We start from the raw sequence: 18,150 nt of genomic DNA, 5'->3' as shown, positions 1-18,150 counted from the left end.
GACAAAAACCAAGTCATTATTTTACAAAATTACCCGTTCATCAAAAAGACCACAAATTCATAGGACAAAATACATATGCTATATTATATATGTAAATCCTTTCAAATACTACAGTTTAAAGTTAACTATGAGGTTAATATTCACACGGAATTAACCAAGCCTCTGAGTTCTCTTCATCCTACCTGATTCCTTAATCTTACATCTTAACTAGTATTATGTGGACATCACACAGGCCCCTTCAATACTCAAAACCCTATACATCTTTCCTCAATGCCAATATATTTCAGTTGACAATAACATCCATCTCATGCCCCAAGAAACTTCCATCTTCTTCCCACCCCAGGGTTAGTTACTAGGTTCTAAATTCTGCTTCCTAGGTATCGTTCAAGCCCTTACCTCTCACTTGGACATCTCACTTGGAATCTCCAGATCTTCCATTCAGAATACGTCTAATATTCACTACAATACCACCAAAGTGACCTCTCCATAAATCCACCAACTTTACTCCTTTCAAAGAACGTTCAGTGGTTCCATGTATCTTTCAAGAAAATTTTCAACTCCCTAACTTAGCCTGCCTCCCATCACTGCCCTCCTATTCCCACTCCAAATACATTATGCTTTACGTTAGGCACAGTTAACTAACAGTTTCCAAATACATCATCTTGGTTTTTTCCATTTTCCTAGATGCAGTCCCCTTTCTGCCTCAAACGCTTTTCTACCCTTCTTTGCCCAATCAAAACTTTAACACTTAGCTTAGATGTCAATTCTACCAGAGAACTTTCCATGACTGATTTAGATGTCCTCTTCTGTCCTCCCACAGCACTTACCACAATTACTGTATAGTGCAGTCAACACTCTTATAATTCAGTATGTGCTGTTGTGCTTTATTTTTCTCTGTCTTCTACTAGATTGTGAACTCCTTGAGAGCAGATCTGATAGCTTATTGACCTTCATTCCACACTGACTGATGCATGCAAGTTGTTGTTGTCAAATGAATGATTTATGAAAGGGGGTGGGGGAAGAGGAATAAAGAAGAGAAAGAAAAAGGGTAGATGGAGTGACAGTAGACAAAGGAAGGCAGAGGGAAGAAGTGAATAAAAAGGAAGAAGGGGAAAAAGGAAGGGAAAGAAAGAAGGAAAAGAGGAGCAAGGGAAAGAAAAGGGAGAGGGGAAGAAAGGCATAGAGGGGTGAGAACATGCACATAAGCAAAGGGCGTTTGTAATCGAACATTTCACATTATTTTTATGTGTTCTGAAGCTAGTGATTCCTGAAGAGTATGGTACATCTGAAAAAACTCCATCTCCCCAAGCTTCTAAGCACAACCATCTAAATCACTTATCCCATAAAGATTCTGAAATCTCTAGCCTCTCCAGCTTCTCCCACTTCACTTGAAAATTTACTGCAACGTAATGAGAGATGTTAATAACATGTACAATGTGTAAACAAGAAAACAGTTTTAGTTAGAAAAAAGTAGGAAATGAATCTGACATAATTGAGTCTTGGAATCATTTACAAACTTTTAATAATCTAGGATTTCCTGATAATGTGCTATTACTGACACTGGAAGATCTATAAAAAGTATAAAAAATAAATCCAACATAACCCCAACATCATGACCTATGTTAAGAACAAAACTGCTTTTGTGTTACAGTGCTATTTCTCAAAAACACACTGGGCAAAAATATTACAAGACAGAATACACTAGTGAGTAAAGGGACTTTATTTTAATAAACTCTTGAATACTACAGCAAAATTGTTTCTAAAACACATAACACTTTAAATGATATATACATTTTTATTTTGGGACTTTACAGCAACAACCAGAAAAGTATTACTAAACATTCTTTCAATGACATCAATAGACTGTCACTTAATAAAATTTAAAAATTTCTTGTGACTAATAAAGCAGATAATAAAAACCTAAAAGCTGCCTCAAAGTACAAACATGTTTTGTTAGATCTGATAAATAGCATAAATCCTTCTATAACTCAGTTGTCATTTCAATTTACAAACAGGGAATACAAAAAAAAAAAAAGGAAAACTTAAGCCTAATATAATCACTACTAAATACTTTTTGAATTGCAACTTTGTTAAAGCAAAATACCAATCATGGGCAGCCTCTCAATATTCACCATGTAAGAAATTAAGTTCCAAGAAATGAGCTAATTTGTAGTACTGCTGACTGCCAGTGTACTCCCATTGAGAAGGCTCACTATATATACAGTAACAGGAAGTTCTTCTTGTATAAAATTAGAAATTTTCTTTAATAATTCCTTCCTTTCAACATTACTAGTACCCCTTTTCAAAAAGCAATAATAATGGAAATGCTAAGCACTTAAAATTACTAGTACTAAAATGACACCAAAAAAATTTGCATTTGCCAAATACTATGAAACTTTTAAGGCTAAAGTTTCCAACGTACTTTCATTTTTTAAACACGCAAGTTTAAAAAAAAAGGGGGAAATGAAAGGAAGAAAAGGCAAGAAAAGAAAATTTAAATCTTAAGGACCTCCAACTTACTACATTTCTTTTAATCAAACATTAACAGAGTACCTAAGATATACACCGGGAACTACAACAGATTGCAATACCTATCACAAACTAAATGCTCTTATTCAGCTTCTGAATTTATTATATGTTATTCAACCCAATGCCTTTCTTAAGAAATTCTCACCCAATACCAAGGAAGATATACGGTTTTCCTTAAAAAATTCACTTGTCTCTGTTTTATACAGGTCACAAGAGTTATAGCTAGCATCTGTGAATAACAAAAGGGATTTGTTTCTGAAACATCATTGATTGTATTTTTCATTTACATGAAGGTGAGACAGAAAAATTCAGCAGATATTTTCAGTTTATAGCACCCCAAACTCAAGAAGAAAAAAATCTAAAAAAAAAAAAAAATCTACAGCTAAACTTAATTACTTTATATAGCTGATAAATATTTAAGTAGTCACAGCTTTTATTTTCTTCCATAAACACAAGCATTACAAATTTTCATCTAGATGCAGTACTATAAAAGCAGAAAATCCTAAAAGAAAACTTGTTTTCAAATAATTCCAAGGAACTACCAAAAGTAGACATTTATATTTTCACATACTATTCTATGCATTTCTATACTTGTGAACACACCCTACCCTTTCAAGCACTTCTGAATTTGTCACGAATGAAAAATATCTCTAGTCTCTAAGTTCCACCAGTTGAACCTAGACATGTCAGATATCTAACTAAGGCTTTTTATTCTCGGATGTATTAAAGATTGACAGCATTCAATTACATATACCAAAAAAAAAAAAAAAAAAAAAAACCCAAAACCAACCTATACTTTCTTTCCTTGCAATAATTTCTTCCACGAACTAAGTAAATTCTACTTTTTACACACTCTCCTCCATTCAGTTAACATGTTTATATTTAAGAGGAACCTGGCAATGGGTTTTCCACATCAATCCACACTGGTTCTATTACAATATCTGACAATTTACCGACTAAAAGGATCAAAGAAAAAATAAACCAAATAATCCTAAATCCCAGGAAATACAAGGAAAAACTGAGGTGTGTAAAGATTCTCTTCAAAAATCTCTCGACTCAGATTATTTTCATAGCTTACCAAATAGGTCTTCTGCTAAAAACCCACAACACTGCTCACACAATAAACGAGATTTTCTTTCATCGGTGTAATCGATAGAACCACAATACAGTTCAGTTTCTAGAGTCGGATTACTTGACCTGCTTTTTCTGTTTTACCTTTTAAAATACTTTATTTCATGCAATTACTCCTGCCTTACCCTGCAAGAAGAGACGGTCTATATGGGAGAATTACGCTCCGTGTGACATCCTATAAGTGGCCCCAACTCCACAGCAGAGCCGACAGAGCCACACCAGCTGACCCCCATCGTCTTCCGGGAAACGGGCTCCGGCACCCCGCCACCAAACACACCTTCCTCGGCAAAACTCGGAGGCCCCACACGCGGCCTCCATCAAACCCCCCTGTTCTGTAACCCCAGAGCTCGGTTTCCGTAAGCAATCCTACCTTCATGATGATTCCGGGACCGCGATCCCCTCGAAAACACCAGATTCACCTGCACCTGGAGGGGAAACAAAAGACACCCAGTCAACACTACAGGCACCCCTCTGCACCGGCGGAAGCGGAGGGAACCGGGCGAAGCCCGAAGCCCGACGCCCGAAGCCCGAAGCAAGAAACGTAGCGGGCGTCAGCCCCGGAACCACCACACGCCGACGAGGGGGCTCCCCGCGGCCTCGCCAGCCCCGCAAACCGAGCCACCTACACAGCTCGGCAGCTTCCCGTCCCCATTGTCGGGACCCGACGGAGTTTCCCGTCTCCGACAATGACGCCATTTCTGTCAGAGAAGAAACTCACAACAAGCCCGGGGGCCGGCGCAGGGCCGGCTGTCCCCACCGGGGGCCTCTGGGCCCCGCCGAGCGGCTCGGCGCCCCATAGGGTCGCGCAGGCCCCGGCTCCAGGGGCCCCGGGTGGGGGCGGCGGGAGGCCGGGCGGGCCGGAGGGCCGCGGGCAGGACGACCCACCGCACAGCCGCTGCCCACGTCCCGTTCCCGGGCGGAGACCGGACAAGTGCGAGCGGGATCCCCGGCGGCCGGGCCGCGGGGGCCGCCAAAGGACCGAGGGGCCGGGAGACCGCACGGCCCCCCGTGCCGGCCCGGGCCCCCCACCGCGGCCCAGAGCCGCTGAACCGCTGAGTGTGCGGCCGCCAGGATGGGGGGCGACTCGCACTCTGCAACTGCATGGGGGCGGGGGCTCCCGGGAGGCCGAGGCCCCGAACCCCAGCGCCCGGCGAGACACCGAGCGATCGTCCCCCGCTCCTCGGCCGGGCCGGGCCGGGTGACTCCCGAACGGACCCCCTCACGAGACAGCGAGAGCCTCGGAAAATGCCCCTACCTTCCGCGGAGGCGAGCTCTGACCCTGGCACGTCCAGAGTTCCCTCCCCTACTCCCCCCCAAAACCAGTAGGCCCGGGGGAGAGATGGGGGAAGAAGGGCGGCGGGTCCAGCGGTTGCTGAGGCTGAAGCTCCGGCTCCTCCTCCTCCCGCGGCGGCGACTGGTACCTTTGTTTGGCGGCCGCTCGGGCTCCCTCGCTGGGGGGAGGGGGGGACGACGAAAAATCCCTCCCGGACTGGAGGTCCGGGCCCCGAATCGCGCTGCCCTCCAGAGGACGGCAGCGCCAGACCCTCTGCGGCTCCCTCCGGGCAAAGGTCCAGGCGGTGGCCGTGGCGGCGGCAAGCTTAAGCCCAAGACTCTCCCTCCGCTCCGGCGCCCGAGCTCCTCACTCCGGACTCGACTGACGGGCAAACATCGCTCCCCCCCCCGCTCAGTGCCCCCCCTCCCTTCTCTCTCCCCTCCCCTAGAAGCTTGCCCCTCCCCTACCTCTTTCCCGGATGGCCTCTTAGACGACCTCGGATTGGTTAGCGTTCTTTAGAACCCGCCTATATCCCATTCTTATTGGTCCTCGGAATACAAACAACGACGCCATTTTCCCACCACTTCTATGGAAACTGAAAGTTACTCCTCAAAGCTTGCCGGGAAGTGTAGTCCAACCTCTGGGGCCAATGCGCAAGCCCTTGCCCAGGAGAACTGCAAGACCCGCAATGCCCCGCGCCTGCGTGGGACGAGGAGTGAGGGGGAAGGAGAGGAGGCGGGGCGACAAAGCAGTGGGGAGGCGGCGACGACGCCTGCGCAGTGTGACCGGGATGGCGCATTTTCTTGCATCGAGTAATGCAGTGTCGCTGGTGGCTGAGGAGGGTGGAGAGTTCTGTGGTGAAGCAAGGGGAGGGACCCATGTAGACGTCAGGCGGAGCCTTGGTCAGAACTATAAAGTGGGAAGTTGATGCTGGGTACTACTACTCCCCGGACCGGCAACGCGAAAAGTTGTGATATCACCGTTGAACCGTGAGCGGCTGTGGTGGCGGCCGGGGGGCGGGGGGGGGGGGGGGACCCGGATGGGAAATGAGGGCGGGGGAGGCTGGAAGGCGGGGTCGAGAGGAAAGAAAGAAAGGAGGGTGAGGACCCGGATGCTGAACCGGATTGTGTATGAATTTTCCGTACTTGCTAGAGAAGGGGAGGAGGGGTAGGTGATCCAGGGTGGCGGAAGGGGGCATCTGAGCGGAGAGGAAGCAGGAACCTCACTGACCCTGCGGGCTTCGTACGAGTAGAGGAATCGCTTGAAGCGGTTTTGCCAAGTCTCTTAAAAATCTGCCTTGAAGTTATTTAAATCTATTGCTTGTATCTCGGGCAGTTTTCTTCAGCTCTGTCATCTCCCAAAGTTTGCGGGGAAGGATTCACTCTGCGTTTCACAGCCAAGCTTACGTTTGTATATCACTATTTAGCAATTTTGAAACCAGATCATTGTCGGGGTGTGGGGGACGGGGGAAATTGCATGGTATTTTTATCTTTTTATAGTGAAAGCGTATGCCCTGATTTCATCCTCTAGCGCGTTTCCGTTGGTTCATTCAATCGTTCACAAATTTGTTGAGTGCCTACCATGTAAAAAAAACGGTGCAGACAGGAAGTAAAGTGGACACACGAGTGTGACCTTGGTAATAGTGGTGAGTAATACAAAGGAGAGTTACGTGATGCTTTAATAAAATAGGGGATTTGGCTTAAGGGAAGTAAAGTGAGAATCGAGCTAAGAGTGAGTTAGCAGGAGTTAACTATGGAAAGAACATTCCAGACGGAGAAAATAGCCTGTTGGAAAGCCAGGTATCTAGAGGGAACTTTTAAAGTTTGAAGAACTAACGTCGTCATCGTCCTCATAAAAAGATAAAGTGTGAGGAACTGAAGAGGGGGAAGAAAGCCGGAAGAGTCGCCCAATCTTTAAGGAGCTTTGTTCTTACCTAAGAGCAAAGGGATGTCTTCGCAGGGTTCTCAATCTGTAGGGAAATAGGGCCAGATCTGAATTTTGCAAAGATTCCTGGCTGAAGAATAGAGGTCTGGATTAGAGGGGCAAATGCAGGGAGCCCAACCAGGCAATTATTTCAATAGTAGTCCACACAGAGGGGACAATCTGTTTTTATTAATATTCATCCGTCAATTGTGTGAACAAATTTAAGGCAGTTTTCCTGTTTTGAAAGGGAGTAGTTTCAGACTCTCTCACAGATCCATTCTGTAGTCATTCAATCTAAATAAAAATAAGTTAGTATATTTTGTGTAACACTAATGCCTTTTTATTTGAATCTAGTCTCTGATGGCTGAAATTTCCAGCTATAATAAATAGGAGTCCTTTCCATTAAAAAAAAAAAAAAAAAAAACAGGTAGGGCATAGGCCACAGTTTGTAGAACCCGTTAGACTTAAGACAAAACATTACTTTTCAATACCTAGAAAAATTGCGGTTCCTCTGTTTTCCCACCACTGAGAATACTTAACATATAAACATCCTCTAGGAAAGGAACATTAATTGGCTCACTTGTTAAGTGAGTGTTCTTACAGTAATTTTTTAAAAGCCTTAAGAATTGAAACACAGATTAGCTCTGACTTCTGGGCAAGAATATACTTGTCTCCAGAAGGACATAAAAGAGTTATTGAAAGGTGGATTTATTCACTTTAAAGTTAAGTGTGTTCTGGAGGCTGTGAAAGAATAAACATGATTATGTCAACCTAATTGGGAAGAGATAGCTACCAACTTTTAAATTCAGAAGTATGTAAGAGATGCCTCTTTAAATTGTTTATCCTACATTTAATTGTTGTAATCTTTTGTGTAAGTGATTATTTTTCCTGCTTGTCATCTTTTTTTAATCTCCCAAGAATGAGGTAATGTGTCAAAGTTTAAATTACTAAACTGATTTTTAGATAATTTCAAAATATCTTTTCAACTTTTTTTCCCCTTGTAACATGCTAAGTATTGTCGGTTAAGGCAGGTTTAAAACTTTCTACATGGAACGTTTCTCTTTGAGGTCATATTGCTAAGATGATTTCCTTTGCTGGAGTGCTCAATTCTTATGATTGTTTCACCTAGGCACTCCAGAGATTACAAAAAACACACTTCTGTTCATGATCCTACAGACCAAATCTTTTTAAAGAAGCAAAAGAAAGATAAACTTGAGAAACTTTCTAAAATGCCAAAATGTCAGAGCAGTTAGAAAAAAAGATTCCTAAGATAAGAACAAATAAAAATAGCAATAGATACTTAGAAGGAAACAAAGTAGGGATTGGATTCAACAATAAAGAAGGATTGTAGGAAATACCGAAGTAAATGTAAAACTCAGATAATAAATCACTACAGGAAGGGACCCCTGGGTGGCTCAGTTGTTGAGTGCCTGCCTCCCTTCGGCGCAGGGTGTGATCCTGGAGTCACTGGATCGTGTCCCGCATTGGGTTCCCTGCATGGAGCCTGCTTCTCCCTCTGTGTGTCTCTGCCTCTCTCTGTGTCTCTCATGAATAAATAAATAAAATCTTTAAAAATAAATAAATCACCACAGGAAAATACTGTGTGTGTGTGTGTGTGTGTGTAGATACAGGGTAATATTTTTGCTAATTGCATTAAAGTTAATGCACATCTTAAATTAGAATCTTTGAAATGGGTTGATTTCGTTATAGAAAGTAGGAGAGAGGAGTTTTTGCTGTATATTTTAAATATATAAAATTTATTCATCTTAATGCTCACTGAAAAAAGTATGTTTACTAATTATGTAATCAATTAAATAATAGAATCTAATTCTTTGGATTTGTTTTGACAGTGATTTGATGTCAACAATTTAAGCTTTTATGGTTGAGTAAAATAAGAAAGGCTTAATACAACTTTTGTAACTAAGGAAATCACTTAGAGTCTAGGTGAACTTTGACCAATGAAATACTTGAAGATTTTCCTTTTTTTTTCCCTTATAAGAGGTAATCAACATATATAGTTCACCCATTTAAAGTACATATGTTAGTATATTCACAGGGTTGTGCAACCATCACCACAATCTAATTTTAGAATATTTTAATCCCTACGAAAAGAAACTTCATACTCCCTATTCTTCCTGCCCCAATGCTAGGCAATCTCAATCTACTTTCTGTCTTTATAGATTTTCCTATACTGAACATTTCGTATAAATGGAATATAATTTGTGGTCCTTTGTGATGGCTTCTTTCACTTAGCCTGTTTCTAGATTTCATATATGTAGAATATTCTTATAAAGCAAAACTGAAAGTCTGCCTGCACAAAAACACCTTGAGGTACAAATTCCTTTGCATTTGAAACTCAAAATTAATTTAGTTAATAAGATTATATTTCTCCTTTTTCACAGATCAGCTTTGAAATTTAAAAACAATGGAGAAGACTCAAGAAACAGTCCAAAGAATTCTTCTAGAACCCTATAAGTATTTACTTCAGTTACCAGGTAACTGTTTAGTTATGGTCCATATAGGGTCTTGTTATAGAGTAGTGGTCATTCAAATACTAGCATACAGAAAAGATTAGACTTACCAGCTCTTAAGATTTCCTCTTTAAGGTGATACGTATGAGAAAAATGACAAATAGAACGTTTTAGTTTTTTTGTTCTAAAAAGAGACATTTTAAGCACCCTTTTAAAAATCTCCAATGTGGGGTGCCTGAGTGGCTCAGTTAGTTAAGCATCTGCCTTTGGCTCAGGTCATGGTCCCAGGACCCTTCTGAGTCCCACATCAGGCTCCCTGCTCCTCAAGGAGCCTGCTTCTCCCTCTCTGCCTGCTGCTCCTATTTCTCTCTGTCAAATAAACAAAAATAAAAATAAATAAAAAATAAAATTAAAATATACAATTGTACAATGTAACTAAAAATACTAAAAACTTTTGAGTAGGTCATTGGAGGTTTTATTCTTTATGGATGAAACACATTACCCATTATTTAGATATTAGAGGTTTTTATGCCAATTTTTATAACAACAAACAGCTTCACTCTACTTTCCACATTCTCTGTTGTCATACACACTGCATTTCTTAGGCTACTCGTTCCTTTAAGAGCCACATAGTAATGCATCTCTAAGTCACATTACTTGGAAACATAGTCCACATTACTCCTATAGCAAGATGGATCACCTGAACATGGCTTCTTACAGTAACACCTGCCTAGTCATGTATATGTGCATGTTTTCTTTGGTATTTTTGTAACTTGATTTAGAAAATTATAACAGCAAATAAAAATTTATATACATAAGTGTGGGTTCTCATAATAAAAATTCATTCACAAACCAGTTACTTAAAAATTAGAATGATCTTCTAGAAATTATATAGAAGGTGGTAAGTTAGTTGACAACCATATAAACCTATTTAGCCCAGAGGATAGGTAACCTATAGACCAATGATGTTCCCAACTCAATCACAATAAACACTTTCATTTCTATTCTAAAGTGCACACCTTTCTTTATGAGCACACCTCAGTGGTAATATGTGTTTCTGTTTGTAAGCCAGGAGAAGATAAATATGGTTATCCAAGGCAGAAGAGTAGTAGCTTCCTAGCTACATCTTGGAAGCCATTATGATTAGTGTCATTTCTATTCTGGTAGACCTACGTGCTAATGCCAGTGTTTCAAAAGAATGGGGGGAACCGTCTACTCCCAACTCAAATTCTACTCAGCCATATTGTCTGATATAACTCACCAAAGATTATTAAATGAAATAGAGTTGACAGCATAAAGATACTCCATAATACAACAGAAGCAATATAAGAGGATCCCAAATTTGTTGAATATAAATTAGCTTTCGCTATGATGATTCCAGAGACAAAAAATAAGTAAATAAAACAAAATCCTTCTTACAAGTTAAAATCCAAATGTCTTAAAGATGAAATCTTCAAGAGCCAAAGGACAAAGAAGACATACTTTTTAAAAAAACTTTTAGGCAGTCTGTTACTATTTTTAAATTCATTACAAATAGGTGTACAAATAGTACACCTCTTTATTGCTTACATGCAGGGCAGATAGGGCAGACATCTTCGACTGCCTTGCCCTTGGCATGATGCTGCTGTTTTTTTGACATATAACTGCACAAACAATGATTGTAAGTATAGCTCAAAAAGTTATCCAGGGAGGCACCTGGGCAGTTCAGTCAGTTAAGCATCTAACTTCAGCTCAGATCATGGGATCAAGCCCCATGTGCTCAGCAGAGAGTCCACTTCTCTCTTAGTCTCTGCCCACCCTCGGATCCCCCACCCCCATTGTACACTCAGGCATGTCCTCTCTCTCAAATAAATAATCTTAAAAAAAAAAGAAGAAGAAGAAGAAGAATCAAAAAACACAAAAGAATGAATAATACAAAGGGAAGCTGCCTATTTAATATTTAAGAAAAAGCCAAGAGGCACCTGGGTGGCTCAGTCAGTTAAGCATCTGACTCTTGATTTCAGCTCAGGTCATGATCTCAGGGTGGTTAGAGCAGATTCTCTTTCCCTCCCTCTGTCCCATTCCCTAAAAAAAATAAATAAATAAATAAAATAAAAAAGAGCCAAGAGACCCCTTCTGAGTAATATTTAGTGGTAAGTGTAACTACACTTATTCAGGGTCTCCCACTGAGAAACATGGTGATGTTTCTCCTGCACTCTACCCATCTGTTGTTGGACTTGTTTTGTAACAAGTTTGCAGATACTGGCTAGAACTGGGCTGTGGTAAAACATGCCAGCTATCAGTGCTGTGAAGAGTCTGAAGAGTGTCTCCTGTTCTGCTACTGTGTAAAGCAAAGACTGTAGTTACATTTTAGCAATAATGTTTACCTGTGTAATGAACATTTTTTTAATCCTCTGTAAATGTTACATCTGTAACCTTTTTTTTAATCCTCATTATCTTGAAATAGGTAACATTAAGCCATTAGGTAACATTTAAAACTCTCATTAGTTATCTCACTTTTTAAAAAATCAAATATGATCTTGCATCCATGATAGAACGTAATAACCTCAAAAGATTTTCCCAAAGAAACAGAAAACTATGGGGCACCTGGCTCAGTCAGTGGATCATGTGACTCTTGATCTTGTTGTAAGTTCAGGCCCCACATTGGGTATAGAGATTACTTTAAAAATAAAAATCTTTGGAGTGTCTCCGTGGCTTAGTCAGTTAAGCATCTGCCTTTGGCTCAGGTCATGATTTCCGGGTCGTGAGATCAAGACCCCTGTCAAGCTCACTGCTCATCATGTTCAGCAAGGAATCTGCTTCTCCCTCTCCCTCTGCCTCTCCACCGCCACCCCCCAAGCTGCTCATGTTCTTTTCCTTCAAATGAATAAATAAAATATTTCAAAAATAAATAAAAATCTTTAAAAGAAATAAGGAGTGGGGGAATTGAGTGGATAATGGGCATTAAGGAGGGCACTTGATGTAATGAGCATTGGGCATTATATGTAACTGATGAATCACTAAATTCTACCCCCAGAAACTAGTAATACAGTGTACGTAAACTAATTTGAATTTAAATACAAAATTTTTTTTTTTTTTTTTTTTTTTTTTTTTTTTTTTTTTTTTTTTTTTTTTTTAATGGGCACCTGTTAAGCATCTGGCTCATGATTTCAGCTCAGGTCATAATCTCAGGGTTGTGAGATCAAGTCCTCATCAGACTCCATGAGGAGTCTGCTTGAGATTCTCTCCCTCTCTAAAAAATAAATATCTTTTTTTAAAAAAAGAATTAGGAAATAGCATTATGGATAATAAGGCTATTTTTCACAGAGAACTTTAGAATTCCTAAAGTAACTTTAAAGGTGGGCAAGACCATTTGATCTGTTGGAAAGTTACTCTTGCTAATGAAAGATTATAATAATTAACTGTTAATATTAGGATTTTTCTGAAATTTGTGAAGTCAAATGACTTTTATTTATTTGCCCTAGTGTAGGTCCTCAGTCCAAGAGTCAATAATGTTAATTAAGGTCTCCTGGAGACCCGGGATCGAGTCCCACATCAGGCTCCCTGCATGGAGCCTGCTTCTCCCTCTGCCTGTATCTCTCATGAATAAATTAATAAAGCCTTTAAAAATAATAATGTTAAGGTCTTTTAAAGAGGAAAGGTAATTGGGAGGCACCTGAGTGGCTCTGGGTTTTGTCAGGTTCTTGATTTTGGCTCAGGTTGTGGGATCAAGTCCTGCATTGCACTCTGCACTCAACATAGTCTGCTTGTCCCTCTCCCTCCCTCTGTGCCCCTACCCCCACTCATGTGCACTCTCTCTAAAATAAATAAATCTTTTAAAGGAATAAAGAGGAAAGGTAATTACTGTTTGTTTCTTTTAATTTTGAGGAATCTCTATGACTAGCTCCTGTTAGAAACTATTTGGGGCCTTAAAAGTATCAATCCAGACCCCAGAATCTGGTGAAAGGAAAAAAATATTAAAGCACAACTGCATTACCTGTAAGTTAAGCCATTTATTGTGCTGTTTTTTTTATGTATATTCTAAAGTGAAAGGAGAAATGTGGTTCCACGTTCTTTGTGTCTGTCCATCTTCTCAAATTGTGTTTTAAAGCAATATGGGTTATGTTGCATAGTTGTACATTGTAAGAATAGCTCATATTGGCTTTTATTAAACTAGAAAGTAGATAGAAAGTATAAAGTATGTAGCTGCTACCCAGACCATTGCTTACCTTAAAAGTTAGTAGACAGAATATACTGCTTCTTGAACCCTAAGAGATCCTTCCCTTTTAGACTTCTCACAGAAAAATACAACTTTCTTTCATTTGGACATGTGATGAAAATTAGTATTCATTTGCTTGGGTGATTGGTGCTAGGAAAATGTAGGTCTTAGAAAATACTGTTTTTGTTCACTTAAACTTTTTATGTAACTTTTTTTTTCTGAAACCTCATCTGAAATTAGGGTGTTACTATGCATTCACTCTAGCAGGAAGCTTGTAGAATGTTATTAAGTGAACTGGTTGGAGTTTTTATCTACCATTCCTTTATATGTGGGCTAAAATGACTTCTATTGATAACCACTACCCAAAGACCTCTTGAGCTTTCCATGTAAGAAAATGATAAAATTGAAAAACTAAGTCAAAATTAACTTTTGGCTAAGTTGGGATGCTAAAAGGGAATACTTCAGGGAATGGTCATCTCATTTTTTGATAGGAAAGAGGCAGAGCTGTACAATCTTTAAAACCTTAATTTAAAGGAATTGTAGATAATTTTAAGAGGTAATTTAATGAGATTTTATTGAATGCAATAGCAAATTATATTTCATTAGAAATACCTATAGTTCTCTGAAAAGGAGTGCTAATTAACTGCCACTAACAAGACTGGCTTATTTTTCAAAAAAGGAATGAATTAGATCATAATTCCTAAAATGCTATTTCATTCCAAAATTGTTGATACAAGTTAAGATGAAAGGAATGGCTTACTAGTAGGCCATTTGAATACTTTAGAATCTCTTTGCCCTAATTTTTTTTTCTTTGCCCCAATTTTAAAAGACTGTGAGCTTTTAGAATATGAAGGCAGAGGGGGCAATAGGAACCCAGCAGGGATGGGGCTGGATTCAAGTCTGAACAGCTTTCCAGGAAGTTTCTGAATGTTTTTTATAGCTGAAATACTAATTTTATTGCCAAATTTTATTCTTTAATTTTAGGTAAGCAAGTGAGAACCAAACTTTCACAGGCATTTAATCATTGGCTAAAAGTTCCAGAAGATAAGCTACAGGTATTTAGCCAAATCTAACCTTGTTCTTAATCCCTAACGAATTAATAGGTGTCACATAAAATACTTCTTGCTCTTAATTGAGTTTAATGCTGATAAATGTATTATTTTATATTGAGATTGCTATATAATTACTCACTGTAAAAACTAAGGAATTCAAGACTCTCATAACGTTAAATACTAGTGTTTTGAATACCTCAAATAAAATGAAACTGTCATTGTCTTTTTTGTTAGATTATCATTGAAGTGACAGAAATGTTGCATAATGCCAGTTTGCTCATCGATGATATTGAAGACAACTCAAAACTTCGACGTGGCTTTCCAGTGGCACACAGCATCTATGGAATTCCATCTGTCATCAATTCTGCCAATTATGTATATTTTCTTGGCCTACAGAAAGTCTTAACCCTTGACCACCCAGATGCAGTGAAGCTTTTTACCCACCAGCTTTTGGAACTCCATCAGGGACAAGGTCTAGACATTTATTGGAGGGATAATTACACTTGTCCCACTGAAGAAGAATATAAAGCTATGGTGCTGCAAAAGACAGGTGGACTATTTGGATTAGCAGTAGGTCTCATGCAGTTGTTCTCTGATTACAAAGAAGATCTGAAGCCACTACTTAATACACTTGGGCTCTTTTTCCAAATTAGGGATGATTATGCTAATCTACACTCCAAAGAATACAGTGAAAACAAAAGCTTTTGTGAAGATCTAACAGAGGGAAAGTTCTCATTCCCTACTATTCATGCTATTTGGTCGAGACCTGAAAGCACCCAGGTGCAGAATATCTTGCGCCAGAGAACCGAAAATATAGATATTAAAAAATACTGTGTACATTATCTTGAGAATGTAGGTTCTTTTGAATATACCCGGAGTACTCTTAAAGAGCTTGAATCTAAAGCCTATAAACAAATTGATGCACGTGGTGGAAACCCTGAGCTCGTAGCTTTAATAAAGCACTTAAGCAAAATGTTCAAAGAAGAAAATGAATAATCAGCCATTCTTGATTAGGCCTGGTAGCTTGTTGTAGTTGACTATATTTTTGTCTTTTAGCGTATTGCTTTTTTAACAACTTGGACCAAGCTGTCAGTCTCCAGAAAGTGGATAGGGGTGATGTGAGTGAGGTTGTTTCAATTTATAACCCCTTTGCACAGATAATCATGGTACAAAGTTGAAGGAATCAAAAGGAACCACATTTAAATAGGTTTTATTTGAATGTCAGAATGTGCTGTGTTTGGACCTTATGGACAACTGCCACAAACGTTCTGTTGATTCCGTCAATAAAGAAGACTTCAGCTTCCAGGAATTTTTATCAAATACTTCCTAACTGTACTGTGTGGGCAGTTCCTCATTTGTCTACCCCAGTTCCAAGCCAGTGACTCCTTGGGGCCAGTTTCTGTAGCTAGCTAGCCCAGAGACCACTGGACCTCCTCTTCTTCCTAAATGTTGCTACTTAGAATATCTCAGTCTCCTCTTGGAAACTCCCTCACTAAAGTCTTCCATGAAAATCTGACTATGGTAAGCATTAAGCAAAGGGGGTCCTTCTTCTTACCCCCTTCCTTTTTTTCTTCCTCTCTGCCCAGCAAATTTTGCTCTTTAACCAAGGAGTCTCCACTTAATGAAATTTATATGCTAGCCCAAATTCATTCTTTTTTTCCTTTTAATCTGTGACCCAAAACATTACTATCTGGATACAGCAGTGTCTTTCCATTTAGGAAGGAAAAAAAAAAAGTACATGGAAAAAGTATTCTAGGAAGGAGCCTTTATTTAAGCTTTTTTATATTTTCCTATCAGTAGTAAAAATCATAAAAGAGCTGTTTGCAAGGAGCTTTTGCTTAAGTACAAAAGCAGAGGGAAATGCTCTTTTCCTTGCCATTCACGTCACCACTCCCCCTTGAAGGCAATTGGTGCTTGAATGGAAAGGGAAGGTAGGTATCTTTAATCTCTGTGATTAAAGGAATGAAAAGTGTTAACCTGAGAGCTAGTGACTGACTGAAAAGTAGTCAAAGCTATGCTGTCAGGCACTAATTAGCTTTATAGTGCTTTAACCCTGACTCTCTATCCCTTTTGTGTAATTTCCACCTCCAAACCCCTGGAACTATCTGTGGCAATAAGAGGTAGGGGGGATAAAAACGATCACCCTGATTCCTTAATTTAGAAGTGTTGCTGACCTCTCAAAATGAAACTTTTCCAGAAACCTTGCATTTTGCTTGAGTGGTTCTATTATAGTATATTAAATCAGAACTAATCACCATGTCCTTGTATGAGACATTATCACTGAAGCCCTCAACCTAAATTTTTGAAAAGTTGATTATTCCATTTACTAGCTTTTAAAGTCATTTGAATCTTCCATTTTAATTGATATAAAGAAAATTTAAAATCATGGGTATTTATGCCGCATTATGGAAACTTGAACTTTGTGTTTATGAATCTGTTACTTAAAAGCTTAATGATTATTCAAGAAGATCTAACACTATATAGACAAAATATTTACCTTTAAGATGAAGGCTCCTTACCTAATCAAATTAAGTTTGGCCTGGTACTATTCATGATTCTTTGTCATTTGTATCTGGCCTTTGTTGATGACAGAAATGCTTGACTTTGAATTGGGGACTTTACAAAGCATCATTTGATCCATTAATCAGAAATCTATTCTTTTCACTTGAGCTATCATCACAGTTTGTCAATACAGAAGGAAAACAATGTAAGAGTAGTTAAAAGTTTAATAAAATATAGTAATTTATCTACTTAGTTTTAAACTCCAGTAATTTTTTTTTTTTGTAAAAAGGTATATCTTGGAACATAAGTAAATTGGGTTTTGTCATGTAGAAAACCTGTTTTAAATTTTAAAATGTTTTCACATTTTCTAGTCTATGGAGGTTCAAAAATTTTCTTTGCCAAAGCCAAAAGAATAAAGGCTAAATCAGGTTGCCATGAATCGCTTTCAGCAAGATTTTAAATCCATTAGCTCTTTTCTATTCCACTCTGTTAACTTCTTTTTCTTTTCTTTTTTTTTTTTTTTTTAAGATTTTACTTATTCAGGAGAGACACACAGAGAGAGAGAGGAGACAGAAACTTAGGCAGAGGGAGAAGCAGGTTTCTCACAGGAAGCCCAATGTGGGACTTCATTCCCAGACCCTGGGATCATGCCCTGAGCTGAAGGCAGAAGCTCAACTGCTGAGCCACCCAGGCGTCCCCACTCATCTTCTAACTTCCTTTCTTCAACTGTGCCCTACAGTTATTCACTTCAGGAAGCCTTTCAAGGGCTTTCTCAGATCACTTTCCATCTTCCTTTAGGCCCCTTCTCATCCTGCCAGTTGTCAATCCTGGATGCTTCCAACCACCTGTATCTTTGCTCCTCCCACCTTGCTCAAAGCTGCTGGGGAGCCTTTCCAGATGCTGTTAACAACCATCACAAGTTAATATGTTAGGACCTCAGTTAAGCCATTTTATTGTTTAATCCTGATGGAGATTGCACATTTGTCAATCTAATGTCCCCTGCTTCTTTTCCAGTCTCTTCCCAGTTAATGGAAACTGCAGATTTTCCTCCTCTCTATTTCTTAGGTCTGT

General features: G+C 39.5%; 2 protein-coding genes across 18 annotated transcripts in view; one reads left to right on the top strand and one right to left on the bottom strand.

The window, feature by feature from the left end:
- Positions 1–5,342, bottom strand: part of ARID4B (AT-rich interaction domain 4B) — a 149,744-nt gene extending 144,402 nt beyond the window's left edge. For 3 of the 6 annotated variants that reach the window (XM_077894425.1, XM_077894427.1, XM_077894428.1), the window contains exons 1-2: positions 4,916–5,338; positions 4,031–4,085 (exon numbers count right to left, since the gene is read on the bottom strand). In XM_077894425.1, coding sequence (XP_077750551.1) covers positions 4,031–4,036 — 6 coding nt within the window. In that variant the 5' untranslated portion in view covers positions 4,037–4,085; positions 4,916–5,338. Of the gene's footprint in view, positions 1–4,030; positions 4,086–4,915 lie in introns of all 6 variants that reach the window. The other 3 variants (XR_013377529.1, XM_077894429.1, XM_077894426.1) reach the window with 3 other exon arrangements.
- A 163-nt stretch (positions 5,343–5,505) lies between these two features.
- GGPS1 (geranylgeranyl diphosphate synthase 1) lies at positions 5,506–17,330 on the top strand. Of its 12 annotated transcripts, XM_077894448.1 has the most exons (6): positions 5,511–5,922; positions 6,464–6,578; positions 9,259–9,351; positions 13,195–13,305; positions 14,510–14,580; positions 14,812–17,330. In XM_077894448.1, the coding sequence occupies exon 6, from the start codon at positions 14,833–14,835 to the stop codon at positions 15,571–15,573; it is 741 nt and encodes a 246-aa protein (XP_077750574.1). In that variant the 5' UTR covers positions 5,511–5,922; positions 6,464–6,578; positions 9,259–9,351; positions 13,195–13,305; positions 14,510–14,580; positions 14,812–14,832; the 3' UTR covers positions 15,574–17,330. The 12 variants fall into 12 exon arrangements, with proteins under 12 accessions (XP_077750577.1, XP_077750578.1, XP_077750572.1 ...); XM_077894441.1 differs by lacking the exon at positions 13,195–13,305 and having other exon boundaries at positions 5,510–5,922; XM_077894443.1 differs by lacking the exon at positions 13,195–13,305 and having other exon boundaries at positions 5,510–5,922; positions 6,433–6,578.
- The last annotated feature ends 820 nt before the right edge of the window (positions 17,331–18,150 follow it).

This window comes from Canis aureus, chromosome 4, assembly GCF_053574225.1.
Source record: "Canis aureus isolate CA01 chromosome 4, VMU_Caureus_v.1.0, whole genome shotgun sequence".
NCBI classification, from domain to species: Eukaryota; Metazoa; Chordata; class Mammalia; order Carnivora; family Canidae; genus Canis; species Canis aureus.
Note: the sequence above shows the minus strand (reverse complement) of the source record. Positions and strands in the feature narration are given on the sequence as shown.

Coding starts and splice junctions, on each gene's coding strand:
- GGPS1 (XM_077894446.1), top strand. CDS start 9,282: ATGGAGAAGACTCAAGAAACAGTCCAAAGAATTCTTCTAGAACCCTAT. Junction 9,352..14,509: donor GTATTTACTTCAGTTACCAG/GTAACTGTTTAG, acceptor CTTTAATTTTAG/GTAAGCAAGTGAGAACCAAA. Junction 14,581..14,811: donor TTCCAGAAGATAAGCTACAG/GTATTTAGCCAA, acceptor CTTTTTTGTTAG/ATTATCATTGAAGTGACAGA.